The sequence below is a fragment of the Silurus aristotelis genome (genome assembly GCF_946808225.1).
Source record: "Silurus aristotelis genome assembly, chromosome: 2".
NCBI classification, from domain to species: Eukaryota; Metazoa; Chordata; class Actinopteri; order Siluriformes; family Siluridae; genus Silurus; species Silurus aristotelis.
The window spans coordinates 11,561,629-11,587,649 of NC_139575.1; the positions used below are offsets into that span (position 1 = coordinate 11,561,629).

At 37.7% G+C, this 26,021-nt stretch overlaps 3 protein-coding genes across 4 annotated transcripts; 2 read left to right on the top strand and 1 right to left on the bottom strand.

The window, feature by feature from the left end:
* Positions 1-1,216: 1,216 nt before the first annotated feature.
* Positions 1,217-15,007, bottom strand: dnai4 (dynein axonemal intermediate chain 4). The gene is made up of 17 exons (XM_083566811.1): positions 14,846-15,007; positions 14,250-14,403; positions 13,989-14,170; positions 13,764-13,876; positions 11,016-11,163; positions 10,357-10,496; positions 9,666-9,845; positions 8,147-8,329; positions 7,800-7,954; positions 7,482-7,568; positions 7,234-7,385; positions 5,374-5,531; positions 4,995-5,104; positions 2,874-2,972; positions 1,994-2,220; positions 1,702-1,855; positions 1,217-1,439 (listed from the first exon to the last, which is right to left on the bottom strand). Exons 1-17 carry the CDS (start codon positions 14,893-14,895, stop codon positions 1,383-1,385), a joined length of 2,349 nt encoding a protein of 782 aa, XP_083422937.1. The 5' UTR covers positions 14,896-15,007; the 3' UTR covers positions 1,217-1,382.
* Positions 15,008-15,092: 85 nt separating this feature from the next.
* pars2 (prolyl-tRNA synthetase 2, mitochondrial) lies at positions 15,093-18,739 on the top strand. Of its 2 annotated transcripts, none has more exons than XM_083567402.1 (3): positions 15,093-15,390; positions 16,935-17,506; positions 17,590-18,739. In XM_083567402.1, exons 2-3 carry the CDS (start codon positions 16,946-16,948, stop codon positions 18,469-18,471), a joined length of 1,443 nt encoding a protein of 480 aa, XP_083423528.1. In that variant the 5' UTR covers positions 15,093-15,390; positions 16,935-16,945; the 3' UTR covers positions 18,472-18,739. The 2 variants fall into 2 exon arrangements, with proteins under 2 accessions (XP_083423528.1, XP_083423529.1); XM_083567403.1 differs by having other exon boundaries at positions 15,093-15,278.
* A 935-nt stretch (positions 18,740-19,674) lies between these two features.
* Positions 19,675-23,853, top strand: ttc4 (tetratricopeptide repeat domain 4). The gene is made up of 10 exons (XM_083567622.1): positions 19,675-19,931; positions 20,102-20,219; positions 20,562-20,723; positions 21,624-21,701; positions 21,892-22,016; positions 22,214-22,300; positions 22,384-22,631; positions 23,108-23,192; positions 23,296-23,378; positions 23,477-23,853. Exons 1-10 carry the CDS (start codon positions 19,821-19,823, stop codon positions 23,577-23,579), a joined length of 1,200 nt encoding a protein of 399 aa, XP_083423748.1. The 5' UTR covers positions 19,675-19,820; the 3' UTR covers positions 23,580-23,853.
* Positions 23,854-26,021: the final 2,168 nt, after the last annotated feature.

Sequence of the window (26,021 nt, forward strand, 5' to 3'; positions counted from 1 at the left end):
TTGTAGTGTAGAAGTTTGGAGTTGTATTAACTGCGTTTCTTGATTTAGTAAAATGGTATTCACCCTCCATATGTGAAATGGCTTTCTCTCTGTAATGTCACGCTTTATTATTTTGCGTTTTTTGTATTGTTGATGGTTTTTATAATTGTGACGCGATAGTGGTAGCATTAAGAGGTGGATTAAGTCGGGTAAGTCTTCACTGAAGGCCCGGGTACCAGATGCATGGCCCACCACTGTTTAACTCAATACAATACATATTCTGAATTTTTTGGACATTCAATTACATCTGTTTTCTCAGTTTCTTGAGAGTCATTGTTTATTGTTACATTAAAAGAATATCGAAAGTATGCACTTGATAAGGTTTTCAAATAATATGCTTTTGTCAATATCAGAAACACTTAGCATTACAATAACTGTAAAGGATTTATATTTTTTTCCATGCTGGACTCATTGCTCACATTTTTAACATTAACTTAATTACATTTTCTCTGAACTAGCAAGTACATACACCATCCTACTTCACAACACCTCCAAACACATTTCAGTCAGTATTTTAGAGTTTTCAACTTTAAAACATTTAACTGGTGTCTCAGTTTTCTTAAAGGAGACAATAAAAGTAGTTCCACTAAATGAACCCATTTCTTGTGTTGTAATCTTTTTTCCAGTGCAGACCAGGAAACTTGGATATCTTTCAGCATGTCAGAGCTTCACGCTTCAGCGCTGCAGACATCAAGTCCAAATTTTAAGAACTAAGCATTGTGAATTTTACACATTTTGGGGGACAGTGTCTCCGAAGGAGAACAAGGCACTCAGGTGATAAGTAAAAACAAAACATGCAAGTGAAGTGCTGTCTTGGTTCAGATAACAAGCTCGCTCTCAGACCACTTCTTTATCATAGAAATGCCAAAAGGTTCACACAGCTTTGGCATTCTCAAAGCTTATTGGTTTAATCATGAGCAAATGGTCACCAACACAGCAGGAGATGGAGACAAGGTGATACCTTGTCTTTTAGTTTCATACAAAGGAGCATTAGGAGCTTGCAAACCTTCATCCAGCAATTTGTTTTTACATTATGTAATTTATGCTGTTACTTAATTTGTCTCCTAAAGATGTATAAGATGTATATATATGCATGTATAGTTTACTAAACAGAAGAATAAAATAAAACAACTATATAAAATTTACATTCCTACACTTGCACATAATGAGCGTGACATTGAACAAATTACATTTTATTTTAACATTATAATAAAAACACAAGATAAAACAGAGGGGTTCTTTTTAATTTAATTACATTTTTCAGACCTCTACAATATTGTTAGAGCAGGTCAGTCCAACAAGCTGATTCACCTCCAGCCACACAGTTACAGATCTACATGGCCTCACTCTTGCTTACCAGTGGCCAGTGTGGAGCTAACTATGTTCTTCAGTGTGTCCACCTGCCAAGAAAAAAAAAAAAAAAAAAAGCACCAGTGTAGGAAAACTTTATAAAACTATACTGCACAACTATAAATGTAAAAGCTAAATAAAATAAAAGTTCTCTTATTTTATATAATGTAAGGAATAATAAACTAATCTTGCTTTACAAATAAAACCAGCATAAGAGGTAGAATCAAAAACTGTTTGTGACAGCTGGCTCAAATCTCCAGACCCTATTTTATGACTTGCTGTGGTGCATGGGATGAACAGTTTAAAGCTCACCTGTGTTCCTTCTCCTGCTGTGAAGTTCTTCAGCTTGTAGACACTGACATGGCCCTCACTGTCCCCTACTAGAAGACAGTCTGTATTCATGGGAAATATCAACGATGTTGGTTTCACCCCTGGAATGGTCTCACTTACTAAAGTAGGATTCAGACTGTGAAAAAGAAATTATTGAGGAATGAAAAACAAAGCAATCTAAACAATAGGTAAATGAAGGAAAACCATTCCATCTTTTTAATGGTTTGTCATCTTTTACCAAAAGGAACCAAGTAAAAATGGTAAGAATGCTTACATGCTAGCTCCCAGGTCCCAGATTTCCACTCTGTCCAAGTTGACCACCCCAAACACAGTAGCCCAACGAGGGGACCACATGATATCATACACAGCTTTTTTAATGGAAGTGAAGCTCAGCACTGGAGTAAATTGTTCGTGACTCCAAAGCTGAATGGTCCAGTCTGCAGAACAGCTGAGAAAAACATCTGGACAAAATGGTGACCATTTAACCTTATAGACGGGACCCTGTTGATTTTGAACAAATATACAAATTGTTAAATTCTGTAAAGCTGTAGAAAATAAACTTGACTTGACTTGACTTGACTATGCATGTGTACATATATACGTATACACTATAGGGACAAAAGTATTGGGACACTTGACTTTTTCTGCCATATCTCATTTTTTATTGAACTGTTACCACAAATTTGGAGGCACACAATCGTGGAGCATTCACATTTCCGCCCAGTATAACTAGGAGACACAAACCTATTGAAGCATAACAATGCCCTGGTGCACAAAGCCAGCTCCATGAAGGTATAGTTTACATAGGTGCCTGGCCTGCTATAGAGTTCTGAGCCATACTGAACACCGTTGGGATGAATTAGACTGCATCCCATGCCTCTTTACTGCTTTACTAACACCCATATGGCTGAATGAGCACAAATCTCGACAAGCGCACTCCAAAATCTAGTGGACCAACTCTCCAGAAAAGTGTAGGATTTTAAAACAACAAATGTGGAATGGGATATTCTGAAAGCACATACGAATCTAATAGTCAGGTGTCCAAATTTTTTCCATATAGTGTATAAACATACTGTAAATAAAAAAATATTGTGTAATATTTTTCCTTACTGATACTACTGCTTGTGTGGCAGTGTCCAGAATAAAAACCTTACCAAATGGTTTGTGTAGGTTTCCAAGAACTGCTCAGTGTATGAACATGAGCATTTATGAATATGTCCCGTTTCTGTTCCCACCAAATACATGTTGGAATCCTGGTGCATAGACACAAGCATCAACAATCAATATGCAAGTTAAATTTGTACATGATTGATGTGATTAATAAATTTTTTCTTCTCTACCCAAAAGCAGCCAATCAACCAAGACATTTTTCTGATCTAAAGTTTACTTGTTTGCTCTCTCTTTTCTCTGCCCTCTTCTACATACATAACTTCAGATACACCCTTGATTCGTATAGTAACGCTCTTTGACAAGACAGATACCCAGAATGCATGACTGATTTTGTTATCTTGAACTTCTGGCCAAAGATAGCCGCATTAAGTCATTAAGGTCGTCACATTAGTGCTAAACTGGCAGCTATAAACATCCATTACTTCTTAGCTATATTAGTTGTATGTTCACTAGTGGTGTAACGGTACACAAAATACAAGGTTTGGTACGTACATCGCAAAACATAAAATAGCTTTTTTACAAATTTTTTTTTGTAGTAATTACGTTTAATATTATAACATTTGTAATCATCAACATTTTAACAGTTTACATTTTTAAAACAATTTTAAATAAAATGCCTACTTGATCAAATAAGATATAAAATTATATTTTATAATATTTAATAAAAAAAAAATACAATAAATCAAATAAATTCAATACAGTCTTTTTATAATATTGATTAAATTGTGTAATCAATTAATTGGGCACAAATTAAATTTGTTAGACATACAGATGTGTATGTAAGTGTGTGTTTTACATTTACCGTAGTTTTTGACTACAAAGCGCACCCATATATAAGCCGCACCCACTGAATTTTACAAATATTTTTATTTTTAACATAGATAAGCCGCACCTGTCTATACACTAAAAAAAGACACGTTACACACGGTGTAACGGGTGAAATATGTTGCGCTTCCTTTAGGAGCATAGCGGTATGTTGGGAATAGCCTGGCACCGCATTCTTTCCATTATTACTGCGTGTGTGGAGACTGAGGAATATGTCCTTATTATTTCTGATGCTCATTTCTAAGTTTCTTTGACTAACCCGTAACACTGTTGCCAAGAAAAATAAAAAAGCACGAGTTTTGGAAACCTGTCTGTGCTAATATGATTTCTGTTGCAACTGGAGTTAGCGAGCTCTCCCTTCACCCAGACTCAACGCGCTACAACGGCTTGTATCTACACAGTAGCCGACCAAGAAAGTCATTGTTCACTGTCTTCCTCCTTCCTTTCACAACTATTTCTCTCTGGAGTTTATCTTTTGGCATCGTCATGCGTTTAAAAATCACCCGATTGAAGTTTTTTCTCCCGATGCCATGCAGGTCAGAACACAGGTGAGGGGCGTTTTTACGCTTCCGTTTGTAAATTTCATTGGTCTAATGTTATGGGGTTCAGTTTTTGGCTTGTAGTTTGTGAAACCGGGAAAAACCCAGGAAAAATTCATAAATTAGCCGCTTCGTTGTTTAAGCCGCGGGGTTCAAAATGTGGGAAAAAAGTAGCGGCTTATAGTCCGAAAAATACGGTAATATTACATTTTCTAAAGATATGGACTACTTAACTGTTCTACTTGTTTTAGCATACATTAACAAACCACTTCCTGGTTAGTGGTTAAGGCTAGCGCTATGGAATCTTTAGCATTTTTATGCATGCTTAAAAGAAACCTTATTTCCGATACAGAGTGAGTAGCCATAGTGACTAGTTTCTTTTTTAAACCCCTAGCAATGTTGTTTGTGTTGTAAATTTTATAATTATAATAATAATATTAATAAATGCTCAAAGTGCAAGGCAGAGACTGAACAAACTTGCGGTCCGCCATTTAATACGTTCCTGAGGGAACTCGAATTTTGAATTTGAACTATGTTCTGCAAGTAAAAATACATTCGATACACGTGTACCGAACTGAAATCCCTCTACTAAACAATTCCGATACGAATAGGTGTACCGCTACACCTCTAATGTCACTAAACAGTTTTTATATACCAAAATGTCTTGGCTGATCAACAATCTATAGTGTATATGAACTATTTATTTAACACTAAACCTGGTTTATGTGTGAAGTTTCTAACCTCTTGATGAAAATCGAAGCAAAGTCCAACCACCAAGTAAAAGAGCAAATGTTCCTGTTTCCACTGTTGTTCTGTTTTTTCATTCCTTATCCTCTTCAGCTTCATCATATCTGGTTCAAATCAGTGACGCACAACAGACGTACATAAGATGACATTTTACTATGGTTTTATACAGCATGAACAAAATTATTTTGGCTCAGTCACATAGATCATTCTTGTCTAATTGTGAAAATGGACCTGGCGGACTGACGGTCATCTTATCAACTAATCTTTGACTTTAAAACAGAAACCAACCATCCATTTCCACCACTACACAGACATGTTCTGCAGTATGTTTGTTTTGCATGATTTGCTAAAAATTTTCTTTTGATCAATTTACCAGTGCATTCAAGGCCTTGGTGAAAGAACCATTCACTGATCCTCCCATCAGCAGACACAGAGAACAGCGTCTCTTTTTTATCTTCTCCTGAAGAACCCCGTATGCGATCAACCCACTTCACCTGCCATACTGGAGCTGTGTGTTTATGGGCAAAGTCCCTGCACAAAGGTATGATATGAACATAAGCATTGATAAAGTCAGGCCTCATGGGTTACAATGGCACAAATATTTGATCATCTAGAACTCTTTATTCAAACAGTTAGTAGTAGTGGTAGCATAGTGGTTAAGAGTTTGCATGTCTAATCAGACAATCATGACACCACCAAGTTATGGGCCCTAAAACCTCAGCTGCTCAGTTGGATAGATGGATATGGGTGCCTGCCAAATGCCTTAAATGTAAATAATTAGTACACAATACTCTGCTCATTTTTTACTATGTAACGCAATATGCTATGTAATTGTAATTTATACTGAATTATCTAAAAACAGGTGAAATTGTAAAAAATAAATAAATAAAATAAATAAAAAAGGTCTGTCATGATAAACAGGAAACTCAAATATGATTTTTGGCAATGTTTCTCATATTGAGTTAAGTGCAGATAAACAGCTACAGCTTAAAAAAAAACCTCTTAGCCAGGCTTACGTCCTGTGTTTGTTTTTTATTCTTTACTGCTTTAAATGTTGTTGTTTTTTTGTTTTTTTGTCGAGCAGGATCATAAACAAATGAACATCTGGTGACAATAAAAAAAAAAATGTTATTTAACTTTTTTATATTTCGAATGCAACAACCCATTAAAGTTTTGAAAGGCCAATCCCATAGAGCAGCGGTCCCCAACCTTTTCTGCGCCACAGACAGGGTTAATGTCGGACAATATTTTCACGGACCGGCCTTTAAGGTATGGCGGATAAATAAAACAAAATAAAAGGATACGACCGGCATAAAAAGCTGGTATTTCTTAAATATAATAATAAACGTGAATCCACTGTGCTGTTTTTTGTTTATTTTACTCGCTTGGGGGGTTTCAATTTAGCGGTAATGTATTATGTGTTAGCGGCCAAAGAAGCCTGAAGAAGGTAGCTGATGTTGGTAAGACATGTAACCGAGGCATCATGACATGCATCAAGAGTGAATCATAGACAGAGGAGAGAATCCGGTAATATTCCAAAATAAAACATTGTTCAGAATCAGATAATAAATAAAACGGAAATAATGTCAGTTATGTATCTTTCTGTGCGGTCCGGTACCAATTGGCCCACGGACCGGTGCTGGTTCACGGCCCGAGGGGTTGGGAACCACTACCATAGAGGACATCCAAACACTTTAAAGGTTACCTATATTTAGAAATGTGGGTAAAGTTTAAATATGAAAGATTGCATTAACAGTAATTTGTAACTACAGTGAATAAACTAAATGAAAGTAGTGTCACAACAAGTTAGCTCTAGATAGTGTAGGTTCCATATATCTATCTTCATATGACAGCCTGAAGTTCTTGCATAAACATTTGTCATAACTGTAAATGTAAATATCTATGAATAGTCTCTAATCAGTCCAATTGGTCAATATTAAACTGCAATGCTTTTTCTTGGGTGGCATAGTGAGAAGGTTGGCCTTGAGATCAGGGTACTGTGTGTACGAATTTTTACGTGGTTTTCAAGTGTAAATGAATATCCTCCGGATTTTCTGGTTTTGTCCCAGAAACACCCAGTGGGTGGATTGAGTACTATAAAGTTTTCCAATACACTACTACACCTAGTACCCTTCCTAATTCACAGTGTCACAGAGAAGAATGCTTCACACAGCTCAGTGCAGAGAGTTCATTCATTTGTACTTCAAATAAAGAGTGATTAAAAAGTCCTCACCTGCTGTCACAGACCAGTGTTTCCTTAGTGCTCTGCACATTGTAGATAGCAATAGTTCCATCATAAAGGCCCACTGCTAACTGACTGGGGTTTGAGGTGGAGAAGTCCAGAGATGTAACACTGGTTTTACATTTTATAATCCGCTCAGGCCACTATGATAAATAACACAAAATTACTTAGTAGTACAAGCACAGCTATATAATTATTTGCTGATTCATTCTGAATTATGAAGGGAATTCGAATCATACAGTGGGATTCTTCAGAGACCAGATGCACACTAATCCAGATTTCTGATCCTTGAAATCAAACTGCCCGTATCCCACTGCCAGAATGTCCTAGAGAAAAACATACGATGACAATAAGTAAATCTTCACAGAAAATCAAGTACAATTTATTAGTATTTTGCTTTTAACAACAGACATAAACAAAGACAGCTTCACCAAACATATTTTTAGATTTAGACCCCCTAATGAGCAAGTAAGATTAAGAGCATCAAAAATATATTGTCAGATTGTATCAAACAAATAAGAATCTGGGGGCTAAATATAGAATGCAAAGTACATTACTGGATTTGTCTTGTTCCAGGCCATGCTGCTGACACTGTGGCCTTTGGTTAGCTCACAGCTGAAAGACCAGAGGAGCTCCAGAGCTGGGCCTTGTGAATCCTCTTCCTGAACATCTACACTGTCTTCTACATCTGTGTGTGGCACACAGTCTGGGTCTGGACAGAAAAAAAAAAACATTGGCATGCTTTATAAATGAAGAAGATTTGATATAAATAGAAACATACAAAAAGGTGTTTAAAGACTAAAATAGATGTTTTTCAATGAAGATATTATTCATACATTATGAAAAGAATCTCATAGCAATGTAATAAATAATGTCAGCTTAATATTTAGAATCTGCTACTTACCAGGTAGTATGGGTAGCCCTTTGTATGCTGCTAGTTTGTGTTGGTAGGTGTTCAGAAGAACCATCTTCTCCATCACCTGCAGTGACTGCTGGAATGTCTCTGAGTTTAGGATCTGCTTTGACTCATCCACCATCTCAACTGTAGAAGCCTCACTGTCTCTTTGAGAACTACTGGTACTAGTGACTAAATGCATAAAACAGAATTAGTAAATTCATTTCATTTTATGTGACATTCTTAAACCTGATTGAATGTTTTCTGTAACAGCACTTCTGAAAACAGGGCTGACTGTAAATAAAATTACAATATTATGTACTATTATTCAGTATAATGCTATTTTTTATAGTAACTTAAACAAGCACTTATATAGTGAATACATTACATAAACAATGTTCACAAAACAGTGTATGAATTTTTTGAGATGGTTAATGTGAGGAGAAATTTATTAAGCATTTTTTGGAAGGAGTAAATTGTATGTACCGTATTTTTCGGACTATAAGCCGCTACTTTTTTCTCACGTTTTGAACCCCGCGGTTTAAACAACGAAGCGGCTTATTTATGAATTTTTCCTGGGTTTTTCCCGGTTTCACAAACTTCAAGCCAAAAAACTGAACCCCATAACATTAGACCAATGAAATTTCCGAACGGCATCAGGAGAAAAAAAGTTTTTTTTAAACGCACGACGGTGCCAAAAGATAAACTCCCGAGAGAAATAGTTGTCAAAGAAAGGAGGAAGACAGTGAACAACGACTTTCTTGGTGGGCTACTGTTTAGATACAAGCCGTTGTAGCGTGTTGAGTCTGGGTGAAGGGAGAGCTCGCTAACTCCAGTAGCAACAGAAATCATATAAGCACAGACAGGTTTCCAAAACTCGTGCTTTTTTATTTTTTTTGGCAACAGCGGGTTAGTCAAAGAAACTTAGAAATGAGCATCAGAAAATAATAAGGACATAATCCTCTTCTTGCACACATGCAGTAATAGCGGAAAAATGCTGTGCCAGGCTATTCCCAACATACCGCTATACTCCTAAAGGAAGTGCAATATATTTCACCTGTTACACCGTGTGTAAGGTGTCTTTCGTTAAAGCCTTTGTAAAGTTTATTAGTTTCAGTGTAGACACTGCGGCTTATTTATGTTCAAAATAAAAATATTTGTAAAATTCAGTGGGTGCGGCTTATATATGGGTGCGCTTTATAGTCCGGAAATTACGGTATGTAGTATGTTGTAAGTAATGTAATTGATTTAAACTTGTATCTTGGATATTTAACAATAGCAACTGTAATAGACATAAATTAATAGACAACAACGATGGAAGAAATCTTATCATTGGTAAATTGCTGTGGTATTAGAGGAATAAAACATCACATAACATCACACCACATCATCTATTACAGTATGACAGAGCAACCTGTTATGTTATTTCTTACATAATTAGAACAGCAAAAAAAGCCTGAAACATGGCAGTTAAAATATTCATTACAGCACAGACTCTTAAATTACAGTAAATTAAGACTGCACGAACCTGTACTGGTGGCACTGATTATGGACGTGGATCTCTGGAGACCAGTGTTTGACTCTAGGTGATGAGTGGAAGAGATATCTGGTATACTGGGTTTCTCTTCACCTGTATTTTCAGCTAATTCTTCTGCCTTACTGATGCTTACAAACATATCATAGGTGTCCCAATTGTTGGCCATAGACTCTGCACACAAAGATAAATGCAGTCTGATCAATTCGAGCCAAATGTAATAGACACAAAACAAAATCTGATTTCATCATCAGATAATGATACAGGTTCAAAAATATCACTACAGTCTGACCAACAAAATTATTATTGTTTATTATTGTTATTATTGTTTTTTATTATCGTTAATCATTTACTCAATTAAATTAAGGGCTTATTATAAACGATAACTATAAGCATCAATAATAACACATAATCAGCACTATAATTCATTATAATGATTGCAATTATTCATTATATATAACTGCTAATAACCGTGGTTGTGTTGTTTTGAATTATACATTGCTGCTATAGTTAGGTCTAAAAATTACACCATTTTATTTTTTCATAAACTCCATCTTCGAGAAAATTAAACCAATAAACAGTGATGTTATACTGTATGGCTAATAGAAATCTGCCAAATATTTATTTATTATATATTTATTAAATTATAGTTACAAAGTACAAGTATAAATACAAAATAACTTGCCTTTTTCCACCATGATGATGCGATCACTTTGGACTTCTTTAGATTTTGCGTCTGCATTAATAGTCTGCATTGCTCGATCCACATATTTATCACTTGCCTGTCTGTTCTTACAAATATCGGTATATGCCATGTTTCTCTTCCTTCAGACACAAACACAGTGAGATATGTAACTGTTTATGCACACAGCTGACAGAGTTATGAATTTCTGTAAGCAAAGTGCTCAGTCATTCATTCATTCATTTATTTTCTCCCGCTTATCCGTAATTCGGGTCTAAGCAGGCCCCCGCCTTCGACTGCTGCCCAATCCTCACAGCACCGTCCCTTACGGTCCCTCCTGCAGGTGGTGAGCCCACGGGAAGGCGGCCCCACGTCACTCCGACGTCACGGACCTTGATATTTCCCTCGTAAGGGACCCCCGGAGCATAGAGGGTTAAGGGCCTTGCTCAAGGGCCCAAGAGTGGCAGCTTGGCGATACTGGGGCTTGAACCCCAGACCTTCCGATCGGCAACCCAGCACCTTAACCGCTGGAGCCACCACTCCCCAGTGCTCAGTCATAATTTGCAAACAGTTTGCATGATCTCATTAAGGCTTTTGCACACATGATCTTATATTTTTTTGGGGGGACTCATAACACAATGAAAGACGAACAGGGATCTTACTTGACTGCTTCAGCTTCTTCTGAGTCAACAGATATGGACATGGCAGGAATGTCCAGGAAGCACATAACTTCGGTGTCATTGAGGTAAATATCCACTGGTTTGTCCAGATCTACGTCCTCTTTCTGCTCCTCTCTCTGGGTCTTAAGTTCTTTAGTAAATAAAGCTCAAGTTAGTTTTATTGTTTTAGATCATTTTTTTGTATTGCTAAGTGTGTAAAAAAAAGGCTTGGAAACAATTCACATTATAACTATAACCATATATATATATACAGTGGGTACGGAAAGTATTCAGACCCCGTTAAATTTTTCACTCTTTTTTATTTTGCAGCCATTTGCTAAAATCATTTAAGTTCATTTCTTTTCCTCATGAATGTACACATAGCACCCTATATTGACAGAAAAACACAGAATTGTTGACACTGTTGCAGATTTATTAAAAAAGAAAAACTGAAATATCACATGGTCCTAAGTATTCAGACCCTTTGCTCAGTATTTAGTAGAAGCCCCCTTTTGATCTAATACAGCCATGAGTCTTTTTGGGAAGGCTGCAACAAGTTTTTCACACCTGGATTCAGGGATCCTTTGCCATTCCTCCTTGCAGATCTTTTCCAGTTCTGTCAAGTTGGACGGTAAACGTTGATGGACAGCTATTTTTAGGTCTCTCCAGAGATGCTCAATTGGGTTTAAGTCAGGGCTCTGGCTGGGCCATTCAAGAACAGTCACGGAGTTGTTGTGAAGCCACTCCATCGTTATTTTAGCTGTGTGCTTAGGGTCATTGTCTTGTTGGAAGGTAAACCTTCAGCCCAGTCTGAGGTCCAGAGCACTCTGGAGAAGGTTTTCGTCCAGGATATCCCTGTGCTTGGCCGCATTCATCTTTCCCTTGATTGCAACCAGTCGTCCTGTCCCTGCAGCTGAAAAACACCCCCACAGCATGATGCTGCCACCACCATGCTTCATTGTTGAGACTATACTGGACAGGTGATGAGCAGTGCCTGGTTTTCTCCACACATACCGCTTAGAATTAAGGCCAAAAAGTTCTATCTTGGTCTCATCAGACCAGAGAATCTTATTTCTCACCATCTTGGAGAACTCCATGCGGGTTTTCATGTGTCCTGCACTGAGGAGAGGCTTCCGTCGGGCCACTCTGCTATAAAGCCCCACTGGTGAAGGGCTGCAGTGATGGTTGACTTTCTACAACTTTCTCCCATCTCCCGACTGCATCTCTGGAGCTCAGCCACAGTGATCTTTGGGTTCTTCTTTACCTCTCTCACCAAGGCTCTTCTCCCCCGATAGCTCAGTTTGGCCGGACGGCCAGCTCTAGGAATGGTTCTGGTTGTCCCAAACATCTTCCATTTGAGGATTATGGAGGCCACTGTGCTCTTAGGAACCTTAAGTGCAGCAAAAAAATTTTTGGAACCTTGGCCAGATCTGTGCCTTGCCACAATTCTGTCTCTGAGCTCTTCAGGCAGTTCCTTTGACCTTAATGATTTTCATTTGCTCTGACATGCATTGTGATCTGTAAGGTCTTATATAAACAGGTGTGTGGCTTTCCTAATCAAGTCCAATCAGTATAATCAAAAATTTCTGGACTCAAATGAAGGTGTAGAACCATCTCAAGGATGATCAGAAGAAATGGAGAGCACCTGAGTTAAATATTTGAGTGTCACAGCAAAGGGTCTAAATACTTAGGACCATGTGATATTTCAGTTTTTCTTTTTTAATAAATCTGCAAAAAGGTCAACAATTCTGTGTTTTTCTGTCAGTATGGGGTGCTATGTGTACATTCATGAGGAAAAGAAATGAACTTAAATAATTTTAGCAAATGGCTGCAATATAACAAAAAGTGAAAAATTTAAGGGGGTCTGAATACTTTCCGTACCCACTGTATATACACACACATATAAAATTAATATTATTATTATTTTATTCATACACTATATGACCAAGAGTCAAGATTTATTTCAGGCTTTTTACTAGATTTGGAAGCTCTGGAGCATTAGTGAGATCGAGCACTGATTTTATTTGAGGAATCCTGGGTTATAGTTTGTGTTTCTGTTCATTCCAAAGGTGTTCAGTGGGGTTGAGGTCAGGGCAGTGTGCAGAAGTCTTTCCATTCCAACCTTGACTGAGCATATCAGAGACACTGTCATACTGGAACAGGTTTTCAGCTCTTAGCTCAAGTGAAGGGAAATTATACTGCATACATTTTCATTTTATTTCCTCAACAGTTTGAGGAAAAACAAAGATGCCTATGAACTTCTGATCATATAGCGTTAGATGTCATTTTGGCAAAATTCTGGCTAACAGTTTCAGGCACAAAATTCTAGTTTTATTAAAAAATTATTCTAAAAATGTCAAGTATATATGGGGAAATATTTAATTTATTATTGCTTCATTAACAATAGTTCTCAAAGAAGCCACAGTGACGTGTACCAGTGCAGAAATATTAAACATCAGCACTTTTGGAACTGACATCATGACATCAGTGTCTGATCTCACTAAAGCTTTTGTATTGGAATATACACAAATCACCACAGCTCTACTTTAATTTACTCTATACATTTAGTGGAAAACCTTCTCTGAACAGTGGAGATTCTGGAAACTGCACAGTTCCCAAATGCAGTTATTATAATTTACTCAATTAAATTAAGTGCTACATATAAAACCATTATAATATTACATCTAGACTGAGATTCTCAAAAAGCAAGGCCTTATATCAAAGCAGATAAATTTGATGAGGTGGGCAAACCTGAGAGTCTACTCAAGGTTTCTTGTTTTGCAGCATTCGCCTTCATTTCATAATTTTCCGATTGCATGGTAGATGGGCTTGCTCCTGAAATTAAACTACTCCCAAAAACAGACCTATGATAGAAAATTCAGAATGATTAAAATATTGTTATTGACACAAAGGGAGAGAGAGCTCATGTACTAAAGAGAAGAACAGCTATGCTCGAACAAACAATTGCGTAATTACATGGTAAAAGGTCCTGCTGAGGCCGGGCTCATTGCATGCTGCATTGCAGACATAAAATCAGCCATGGCCACTTCCGATGTGTCGTGTGCCATGAATATTTTGCTTTGTTTGAGTTGTATGGTCCCGGGTTCCTGCTGGTACATCGGCCGAGGAGTGACGTCGTTCCCTGCTTCATCAAACACCTGAGCAAAAATTAAACAGATGCTTCCTGAAACTGAGTCTCAGCTTATACAGTGGTTTGTGGTAATAGCTGATACCTACCATGTTTCTGTGAGCTTGAGAGACTTTATCGAGAACTTTACTGTCTCTTCTTGAAGACAATCGCCTTCGGCTCATTGAGACATTAGTCCTTCTGTTTGCAAAGCTTTGGTTTATATGAAGTGCCCCAGATCCAGACTGACTTATCACCCGTGATCTAAAGAAAGTCAATCATTAAAATCAGCGATGCTCAAACTAGGGCCTGTAGGCAAAAGTTGACCCGTGGTGACATTCGATTTCAACATATATGTCAAGAGGGAAAAAAAGGGGAAAAATGCTATTCTGAAAACCATTTTAAAATAAAGGACCAGTTTCATCTCTCTCATTAGAGGTCACTGAATAGCGGTCGCTCTGCTAATTGCCATTAATGTAAATGTTCCTTATTGGACCTAAAATAAGGCTGCTTTTAATTAGAACCATGAAACTCGTCAAAAATCTACTTTACATTTGTAAAAATAAAACATGTTTACTAACCCTGGATAAATAATTAACACAGTGATCAGTGCTTTATATAAATATAACGAGTATTTAACTGTAAAGTGAAAGTAGCGTTGGTTCACAGAAATACTTTTAAATAAGGATTTTATTCATTAACTTACGGGTTCGGTCTGAAACCAGGGCGCATTTGCTTTGCCGTGTCGCTGAACATGATTTATCTTCACTCAACCACTTAACAGGAGGATTTTATATATATAATATATTATACATCCAAACATGTGCTGCGCTGAACGAGCTTGTTTTCCGTAACCACGGCAACAGACTCCGCCTCATAACATACGTCAGTTCCGCCACGTATCCGCCAGATGGCAGCAGTTATATCGAACAACATATTGCGCCAATGAAGAAGAAGAAGAAGAAGAAGAAGCGCTTGTTTCGCGTACAAAACAGCCGCCTATCAGACACAAAGGCACTACATAGGGTGTAAAAGCTTCCCGTTCATACCCTATGTAGTGCACTTGTGAAGGCAAAAGTGAGAGATTTGGATTACAGCCTGACTTTGAAACGTGCCGTTCATACTGTCATGTTTTTGGGGTCTCAGTTCAGATCTGTGCATATTTTACTGATCATGAAGGACAATTATTTAATACGGTGCATTTAATTAGGACCTAAAACTGTTTTATTATTATTGTTGTTATTATACACGGTAAGTTATTTAACTGTAGTGTTTTATCAGTGTTAGTTAAAATAATTTTCGGAGTGGTTAGTATCAGGCTTTCAGCTGTGTGGTGTATAGGGCATGTCACTGTCATTAATAACTGCCTGCTTGTTTACTGGCCTGGGACTGTATAATATAAACAGTATCACAGTGCAACTTCATAGAAATACTCATGCTAGTTTTGGTCCTTAATGATCAAATCCAGAGTATGTTGCAGGGAGAAGAGGTGGAGAAGGTGGAGGAGTTCAAGTACCTGGGGTCAACAGTGCAAAGTAATGGAGAGTGTGTTAGAGAAGTGAAGAAAAGAGTGCAGGCAGGGTGGAGTGGGTGGAGAAGAGTGGCAGGAGTGATTTGTGATAGAAGGGTATCTGCAAGAGTGAAAGGGAAAGTTTATAGGACTGTGGTGAGACCTGCGATGGTGTATGGTTTAGAGACAGTGGCATTGAGTAAAAGACAGGAGGTGGAGCTGGAGGTAGCAGAGCTGAAGATGTTGAGGTTTTCGTTGGGAGTGACGAGGATGGACAAGATTAGAAATGAGTTTATTAGAGGGACAGAGCATGTAGGACGTTTTGGAGACAAGGTGAGGGAGGCGAGATTGAGATGGTTTGGACATGTGCAGAGGAGGGACATGGGGTATATCAGTAGGAGAATGCTGAGGATGGAGCCACCAGGAAGGAGGAAAAGAGGAAGGCCAAGGAGGATGATTAGGGATGTGGTAAGGGGTAGTTGGTGTGAAAAAGGCAGATGTAGAGGACAGAGTGGTATGGAGATGGATGATCCGGTGTATCAAATCCAGTGTATACAGTGGCATAGGAAGACATTCTGAGATGACATCAGGAAGAAACCCTGAGCGCCACGGAGTCAGACACAGGAGAGAAGGATTAGCAATCATATCAGTATGACAGGAGTAGAAGTGTAAAGGCAAACAGTGCAGTGTGTCGAAGGGAAGTTGTGTGTGTGCATCTTGTCAATAAAAGTCATGGAGTGATCACAGGGCAGTGTTTAACAGCTGTATTAAAACAGCAGCTGTTTTAATGCAGAAAAGTCAATTATACATAAAGCAGAATCTGATAGATAGATAGATAGATAGATAGATAGATAGATAGATAGATAGATAGATAGATAGATAGATAGATAGATAGATAGATAGATAGATAGAAACTGCCCTTTGTTAAAAAAATTAAAATTATTATAATTATTGTATTTATTTATTTTTTGATTGACCAGAAATAAACGATAAATGAAATTGACTGTTTTGTTTGGTTTTTGTTCATTATCTGACATCACTCATTGCTCTCTTGGAGTATCTTCAGTTCAGTTGTTTTTCCATTAGAAGTTTCTGTAATTGATTGCAGAAGTTCAACCTACAGATGAGAAAGACATTGGTTATGTAGAGAGGAGAGATTCAGAAAAGTGACTTATTTAGGGATTAAGTCACATTTAACATAAATTTACACATGAATGTCAGATGCAAATAATTAAAAGCCAATAGCTCTTAAAATGATCTGATCTGCTTTCTCTTCTAAAAACAGAAGCCTTCTCAATGGAGTTGCTGATGCTCCTTTGTCGCCACAAATCATGTGCCCTGCTGCCCAGATTACTGAGCAAAGCATGCAGAAGGAGTCATCACTATCATCCACAAGCTTCACAGTGCTCAACTAGTTTTTCCTCCAAACCAGTTCCTATGACACCTCTGGTATCACGGCTTTTTCAGCCTTCAAATCTCCGTGAAGGACAGGATATGGGGGACATGACCTGCCGCAGCCAGAGGTTGATGCTGCAAGCAGGTCTCATTCACAGCTCTAATCCAGGCTGCTTCTACTACCTTCCTGCTGCCCTGCGCTCCATGGAGAAGCTGGTGAGGCTAATTGATGAGGAAATGCAGGCTATTGGTGGGCAGAAAGTCGACATGCCGACTCTGTGTGGAGCGGAGCTTTGGAAGCAGAGTGGGCGCTGGGAGCTCATGGGAAAGGAGATGTTCAGGCTGCGGGATCGACACAACGCCGAATACTGTCTCGGCCCAACACATGAGGAGGCAGTCACAGATCTGCTGGCATCTCAGAGCACGTTGTCTTATAGGCAGCTGCCACTGCTGCTTTACCAGGTATGGGTTACAGATTGGAGTTTCTTTGTTAAATCCTTTATGGTGTACCTTATAGTCTTCATTTATAGTTTTGATTTTTGCAGGTTACGCGCAAATTTCGTGATGAGCAGAAGCCGAAGTTTGGATTGCTCCGAGGCCGAGAGTTCTACATGAAAGACATGTACTCATTTGATATCAGCGAGGAAGCTGCCCTCCACACCTACCACTCCGTGTGCCATGCCTACTCTCGTCTGTTTAACCGGCTCGGGTTGCGGTGGGTACAGGTGCAGGCTGCCACTGGCAATATCGGGGGGACACTCTCACATGAGTTTCATCTGCCAGCTGATATAGGAGAAGATCATCTGCTTATGTGTGGGAATTGTGGCTTTTCTGCTAATGTTGAAACATTAGATCCAGGCCAAACTGACTGTCCTCAGTGCCAGACAACTCATCTCACTGAGTCCAAAGGCATTGAACTGGGACATACCTTTTATCTTGGAACAAAATATTCCAAAGTGTTTAATGCAACATTTGTTAATGCTCAGAACAAGCCTTCAGTGACAGAGATGGGCTGTTATGGTCTTGGTGTTAATCGCATCCTTGCTGCATCCATCGAGGTGCTCTCGTCTGAGGAGTTTATTCGCTGGCCAGGGCTACTTGCACCTTATCAATTGTGCATTCTGCCCCCTAAAAAGGGCAGCAAAGCTGGTGAAGCAATCCACCTAGCAGAAGAGCTTGCCCACAGCTTAGGAAACAGTTTACCAAATCTAAAAGGAGAGGTCGTATTGGATGACAGAACCCACTTGACCATTGGCAAGCGTCTAAAAGACGCTAACATGCTGGGTTACCCCTATGTGGTGGTGGTTGGGCATAAGGCCATGGATGAGCAGCCTGTATTTGAGGTGGTGTGTCAGAGTAGTGGGGAGACTGTGTTCCTCAGTAAAGACGCCTTGATGCAATTATTGACTGGAGTCGAGACAATCTAACACGTAGTTTCATGCTTTCCACGCTGTGTTAAGAAAATCTCAAGCTCTGCAGGGAAGTGGGCCACCTGGACTGGAGTTGTAAAATTCTGATCCATTATATCTGAACTACTTTGGGGTGCGTAAATCCCCATTATCTGTTACCTGAGGGATAATTTAATATTAAGAGGTTTTTGCTATTGATATCATGGCAGTATGTATCGGGTATAACTAAAGTGCTTCCCACTATCACTGATAATGACCTGCTTTTAATAAAGCTGATCTGTTTATACTTCTGCTTCTAGCATTTGTGTTTATATTTTTTTATTTAAATCTTTTTTTCCCTTGTCCCACATTATATTCAAAGTTGGTGCTCAGAGAACACCTTCAGGCAATGTGCATTTTGCATATATCTGTTTTTGACTTAATCTGAATTGTTTAATCATTACAAAGGTCAAATAGTTACAAGAAGTACAAGATAAGATGCATTCGAAAATATTTCTCGGTTCGTCTTGTCTTTCATTAACATGTTGTTTTGTTTTTTTTCTCTGGGTTACAGTTTTGTGCAATGAATCTGTCAGTATATTATTTCCCGCATAGAATATAACACTCTATATTCCTATTTATGTTTCTTGTGAGTATTAGATTTAAAAAATTTTAGCTAGGCAGTCTTTATTGAGTAAGGATAACTCAAATAAGTATTTGACATTTTAAAAAGATTACATGACCATACAGTGGTTCTTGTTGTATCACCATTGCCTACTATAAAACCAACTTGACTGAAAAATCAAGAGGTACATTTTCAGAGCTTGTTGTGTACCGCTCTCTGGTGTACAATGAAATATTTTAATTTGTAAGAAAGTCCTGTGTGCCTCATATTAAATGCTCCCTAGAATAGTCCAGAGACCAACAGTGGTCTCCAAAGTTTCTCAGTGGTAGTAGAAGTTATTGATTTTTTTTTTTTTTTTTTTTTTTTTCGTAAATATAAGAAAGCACCAAATTCCACTAATCTAATGTTTTGACTCTATATAAAATTCAGGAACAGAACGCTCCACAGCTTGCAAAAAATATTTAACAAAATGTACTATCTATAAAATAAATCTGTATTGTTCGGCTCAGTGGATTAAAATTTTTATCTACCACAGAGTGCGATTTAATGTACTCCGGACCACACGGTGGCGCCACACATCACTATCAGATTTTTAAATTTACTTGCGCCCCGTTTTAAATTGACGTTTGAGGTGACGTCAACTCCCGGAAGTAGCGGAACGCACATGTGTTTACTAACTGTGTAGGGTTGCAGGATTCCTCTGTTGTTATCTGTAATGGTGTAAGGGTCTTCTTCAAAAAATTTACTACAGCAGACAAAAACAATGGCTTCACAAACCCGCGAAGAAGAAAGCGATGACGGCATGGACGAGTTTATGGAGAAATTCAAGAAGGTTAAATACCAAAATGCGTTTAGTGAAAGCAACTGGGAGGAGGTAAGTTTGTCTGTAACTGCTGCTTTGCTGATTTGTAGAGTCTAATAGGTCTGCTATTAATATAAATTTCTTGCATAAGTGTTGAGACGGATTGAGCTGTAAGATATTATCTGATTTAGTATAGCAGCGCTTGTATCTACAGTGATTAAACCTGTGATGTTTCATCCCAGGAGTTTGATAAAGTGCCAATGTTTATGAAGTCTGCTCCCGAGGACATCGACCCCGTTAAACACCCTGATCTCGCCTGTCTCCAGTCCATTATACATGATGATGAACGACCACCTGAAGGTATTATATAGTCCTGATTGTAGAACCAGGCGTGGACCTGGTCCATAATTCCCTCCCATGTTTCTACACTTAAGAATAACACACATTATGCAGGTTTTTGTTTATACATCCTGAGGTTTGATTCTCCCCAGGTAGGAGTTGCTGGGTCACGTCAGACTCTGCCCATATATCACATGTATGTAATATGTATGTGACAAATAAACACCTGGATTTCTTGTATTACAGCAAATATTACTTAGGAGGTTCTCACCTGTATACTGCTCCTCAGGCTGTTGGAAGTGTTTTAAATGCATTGTTAAGTACTTCAGTTTTCTAATCCTACCTCTGCTTCCTCCCCTACAGAGCAGGCAAAGAGCCTAAAGGATGAAGGCAACGAGTACTTTAAGGAAAAGAAATATCAGAAAGCTATAGTGTCCTACACAGCTGGCCTGAAAAAAAACTCTGCTGACTCAGACCTAAATGCTATCCTTTATACAAATCGTGCTGCAGCTCATTTCCATCTAGGTAAGGATATTTCACTTAATGTGAACACTCAATGTGGTCTTTGTGTGGTACAGTACTGGAATAAAGAAAAAACAAGAAAGGTGCTTTATATTTGACATGTACATTACTGCAGACTGAAATTAATCCTTCACATATCCCAGTGATGTTAGGAAGCTGGTGCCTGATACAGCACCCCTTTAGCACTAAGTGTTAGGGGACTTGCTCAAGGGCAGCCTGGCAATACCAGGGCTTCAACCTCGATCTTCCAATCAGTAACTCACAGTAAGCTACAGAACAGGTTTGAGTAAAGGAAAGACCTAAATAAGAAGACTGAACAAAGTACTGATACATTACAGTCCACAAGAACAGCTTCAGTGTACTTTTACATGAGTCCAAGTTTTTTCGATGCTCTGTCAGTCTAAAAAAACTAAAAAAAAAAATTTTGTTTGATTTGAAGTTTTGATTGTGGTGATGGACGGTGTTTAATTTTTTTGTTCAATTAAATTAGGATCTGGTGACTGTAAAATATGTCATAAGATTTTTATCATTTGTATCCACAATAAATCATTCAATGAGTTCTTGCACTCTGTGGACAGGGGTGGGATCAACCCGAATAGGACCACTTATATCAGGAAAGAAGTGGTTCATCTTTAAATTGAACTGAACTTTTAATTGTTTTACAGTAATGTGTCCCCAGAGACCACAGCATCAATTTATCTTTGTCACTTGTCTGTATATTGATTTTGTTTGTCTGCCTTGACTTTTAAATTGCAAAGTTAAACACTTTAATGAGCTGGAAAGGAAAAGCTATTTAGAAAAGCTGTTTAGAGAGTTACTACCCAGTATGCAGCAGGAATAGCCTTTTGTTTATGCAATGCATTTATACCACAATTGGATTTTAATTTTGTTCACCTTCCAAAGGAAATATGCGATCGTCTTTGAACGACGCAACAGCTGCAAGGAAACTAAAACCAGGGCACTTGAAAGCCATCAACAGAGGTAAATAGCAAGAACGATATGTAACAATAATGTACAGCTCGAATAAATATTATTAGAGGTTTGTAAAAAATAAATGTATGAATGAATGAAGGATGAATGAATGAATAATAATAAATATCAGTTGCTTCTTAAATTACTGGTAATAAAATAACAATAGTCTCATCTCTAAGCATTATGTGTGCATATATAGGAGCCCAGTGCTGTATGGAGCTGCATAATTATGCAGATGCACTGCTGTGGTGTGATGAAGGCCTCAGGGTTCAGCCTACCGATAAGAAACTGCAGGAACTGAGAGCCACTGCAGACAAACAGAAGGTAGGCAGATCCAAAACTGGACTAAAATAAATAAATAAAAATGATCACTCTATATTAGACTGTGTAAACTATTTCTTTTCTGTTTTTGTTTAATTCCTTTTTGTCACAATCAGTAATTGTATGATCTATAATAGTATAATAACTACACTTTTGCATATTTTGGTCGTCTTGGTAAAATATTTGCTTATGTATTATAGAGGGCAGCAGAACGAGATGCCAGAAGGGCTAAAACGAAAGAGAAAAAGCAGCAGAACCAGAGAGGAGCACTGCTGGCTGCTATTAAGGTAAAGCCTTGTTTTTATATGAGTACATTCAGCGCAAATCACTTTCCTACGTCTGAAACTGATTGAGACGATGTTTGGAGTAGGAGCGTGGGATTAAACTTTTAAAGCCTGAGGCGACCCAGCACAGAGATTCTGAGAATGAGCATGAGGATGGTGACAAAGGATCTACAGCAGCCATGGAAAAGTTAAGTCTGGATGGACTAGGCTCACAAGAAGCCACAGGAGCACAGGTGTACTTGGATGATCAGGGCACCCTCCACTGGCCTGTGCTGTTCCTTTACCCTGAGCACAGACAGACTGACTTCATCTCAGCTTTCTGTGAAAACTCCAGGTCTGTATTCATCAGTCATACAAAGAACTATTAAATTACTTCATTAATATGATAATAGCTCATTAATAATATTTAAGAAAGCTTGGGCATATCATCAGAACTGTTGTCAGAACAGTATATACAGTTAGTATTACAGTCAATGAATTAGCGAAACAGCAATTTATTGTACTGTACTCTATAAACTATACAATATTTATGTATGTGACATTTGATGTGATGTTATTGCATTAATTACTTCTAATACATTACTCGTTCTTCAGTAACAGCTCATTCACAAAGTGTATCTTGGGCAATCTAGACAATCTAAGGCTATTGACAAATGGGTTATTACAATACATATGATCTAACAAATAAATATTGATAAAGGTAATTCTTTAATAACTTGAAATCACAGAGAAATGTTGTATTTGTACGGTGCTGTACGTGTGTGAATAGTTGCATTTTCTGGTGTATTATTAGTGTCTTTTGTTGTTTAGCTTTATAGATCATATAGCGGTTATGTTTGGAGAGGACCTTCCTCCATGGGACACGGACAAAAAATATCAGCCACAAAATCTTCAGGTCAGTCAAAGACTCCAATTCACCCCAAATCAATATGTATAATTTAGTGTAGCATAAATAAAACAAAATGATCCTGTTTTTTATATTTATCTTGTTATTATAGCTGTTTTTTGAAGACCACAAGAAGGGACACCTTTATGAAGTGACTCTGGAGAAATCTCTTCTAGATGTCCTAAAGCATCCAGGGTAATCTTCCTATTTAAACCTCAGTCAAGCTGAATATTATTATTATTAACCTATTCTAGCAAGTGCTATTCTGATGGATTCATTTATGCCTTTTTCAGGTGCTTTGTGAAGGAAGGTTCTCCAAGCATCATCATATTGGTAAAAGGGTCATCATTCTGTAGACAGTTTTTATCAGGAAAGAAGGTCCATCGATTGAAATGAAAGATGGTTAAAGGACATTGAGTGCATTGGCCATTGATAAGGCACTTGTTATATTGTGGTTTTGTTTCATGTACTGGGGAATTGACTGTTAATGCATGAGATGACTTTAAAATGTCTATAATTTAACTACACATAAACCTACAAGGAAGAAAACAACTTCATAAAGGACAGTGACTAAATGAAGCCCAATGTACTGAAAGTGGCCTCCTTGTAAAAATAAATTCTACCACAATGGAAACAGTTTATTTAAATAAACACTTTTCCACACACATTACCATTTTGCTGTACATTTATTCTATGATCAACTCTTAATTTGATAAAGCTTCTATTTTGTGAATGAAGGAAAGCAATATTTGTTCTCAAACAGACTAAAATATGTGCCTATCATGTAAACAAACTATATCTAATATAAGCTATAGAGTGTGAGAGTGGCTGCCTTTTTATTTTTATTTTTATTAGTATTTCTTTATTGATAAAGTATTTCAGAATATCAGTGTTCGACCAAAGATAAGGCCTCCAGGGAAGGTACGCAGATTTCTAGGAGCCTGTAGATGTACAGGCAATAGTTTTTGAAGTTCAGAGTCATAATTAAGGATAATGAAACATTTTGCTGTGTAGTTGTAGCCTGCAATTCACTTTACAAATTCCCCTTCAAAATAATTTTTTTTGCCTGCTATCTGGTGAAGAATTAAACAAGAGAGAACATGCTGCTATAGGAGTATAATCAACTTTGGGCTATAAGATTAACTTAATTATTTTTATTTTTTATTTATGTATTTTTTTGTCTGGTTGTATCAAAACACGTCTTAAAAAGATTATTTACCTGTAACTCATTGGAAAAATGACATGAATGAAGTTCTGTCTTTCTACCACACAACCAATTATCAGCCATTAATACCATGCATGTATGTATGACATGTCATGCTTTTATTAATTTGTCACGTGTAATGTTGAGGAATGTACACAAGACAGGTTCTTGTTATCACAAAAGTTTTACAATTATTCCATCACCAGCCTCTCCTTTTCTTTTACTTAGTTAATATAAGAGAAAAAGCAACCTGTCATGTTACAATCAAATAAGAAACGCTTCTGTACTGAAGAACCTTCTGTGGCTTTCTGTTGTTTGATAAAAACAATTTTTTTCAAGCCTTATTCCAAAAAACTTGTTCAAAACGTAAATAAAACCACATTTGCAAAGCTCATAAATCCATATACCAATTTAAGGGGGGAAAAATGTCATTTTGCATTTGATGGCTGCAATATTTAGGAGATCACTTTTTTTTCTTCACCGTTTTGGGAGAGGAATGAGGATTCAGGATTATGGCTGCTCAACAGTTTCGGTTGTCATTTTTTGTAATTTTTACTTCATGATGTGCCAATGTTGTGCAAGCTGCCCATTCCATGCACAATAATGCACTTCAATACCAGAAGAGATGTGGCTTTTTGAACTAAATACAAGCAAGATGGTCCCTCTATTCTTAGTTCGAATCCAAAAATAATAAAACATTTCTATTAGTCTGACCACGGAACAGTTTTTCACTTTGCCTTAGTATATTTTTAATGAGCTTTGGCCCAGAGAACATGGCAGAGTTTCTGGATCATGTTCACACATGCCTTCTTTATTTCATAATAGAGATTCACCTGTATTTGTGAATGACATGGCAAACTGTTTTCATAGGCAATGATTTCTCAAGGTGTTCATTAACCCATGCAATGACTTCCATTACAGAATCATGACTCTGTACCTTGTGCACAGAGATTTAGCGAGAGTCTTTAATCTTTTAATGATTTGGTTTTGCAATTTTATGTTGTTGATTATTCTGAAATTGTTCCACAATTTGTAGAACCTTTCTTTCACAGGTTGGTGAAGCTCTGCCCATCTTTACTTCTTAGAAACACTGCCTCTCTAATATTTATACCCAATCATCTTACTGACTTGTTTTCAATTATCCCAATTAGTTGCAAATGTTTTGTTAACACTTACTTTTATTTTTTAGACTTTTTTGCCTTGTACCAAGTTTTTTTGAGACGTGTTGCAGCCACAAATGCAGGATTTATTCCCCCCTTTGCTCTACTGTAAATATAATATATGGGTTTATGAGATTTGCAAATCAATGCGTTCTGTTTTATTTTATTTCTTTTTATACAGTAACCTAACTTCTTAGGAATTGAAGTTCTATTATTAGACTTAGATTATGCAAAGCATCTTGTTTGGGCTGTATAGAATTTGTAAAGCTGAACAGTGCATACAAATCAGTAAATCTGTGAGTTGTAACTATAGAGAGGTAATGTGTGAATGAGCATTCATTCATTCATTCATTCATTTTCTCCCGCTTATCCGTAATTCGGGTCGCGGGGGCAGCAGTTTAAGCAGGCCCCCGCCTTCAACTGCTGCCCAATCCTCACAGCACCGTCCCTTACGGTCCCTCCTGCAGGTGGTGA

Excerpts from the sequence above, each read along its gene's own strand:
- pars2 (XM_083567402.1), top strand. The coding sequence starts at position 16,946 with ATGGAGTTGCTGATGCTCCTTTGTCGCCACAAATCATGTGCCCTGCTG. Across the intron at positions 17,507-17,589 it reads TGCCACTGCTGCTTTACCAG|GTTACGCGCAAATTTCGTGA; the intron begins GTATGGGTTACA and ends TGATTTTTGCAG.
- ttc4 (XM_083567622.1), top strand. The coding sequence starts at position 19,821 with ATGGCTTCACAAACCCGCGAAGAAGAAAGCGATGACGGCATGGACGAG. Across the intron at positions 20,724-21,623 it reads TGCAGCTCATTTCCATCTAG|GAAATATGCGATCGTCTTTG; the intron begins GTAAGGATATTT and ends CACCTTCCAAAG. Across the intron at positions 23,379-23,476 it reads GATGTCCTAAAGCATCCAGG|GTGCTTTGTGAAGGAAGGTT; the intron begins GTAATCTTCCTA and ends TGCCTTTTTCAG.
- dnai4 (XM_083566811.1), bottom strand. The coding sequence starts at position 14,895 with ATGTTCAGCGACACGGCAAAGCAAATGCGCCCTGGTTTCAGACCGAAC. Across the intron at positions 2,221-2,873 it reads AAACCTACACAAACCATTTG|GGTCCCGTCTATAAGGTTAA; the intron begins GTAAGGTTTTTA and ends CAAAATCAACAG. Across the intron at positions 1,856-1,993 it reads TGGGACCTGGGAGCTAGCAT|TCTGAATCCTACTTTAGTAA; the intron begins GTAAGCATTCTT and ends TCTTTTTCACAG.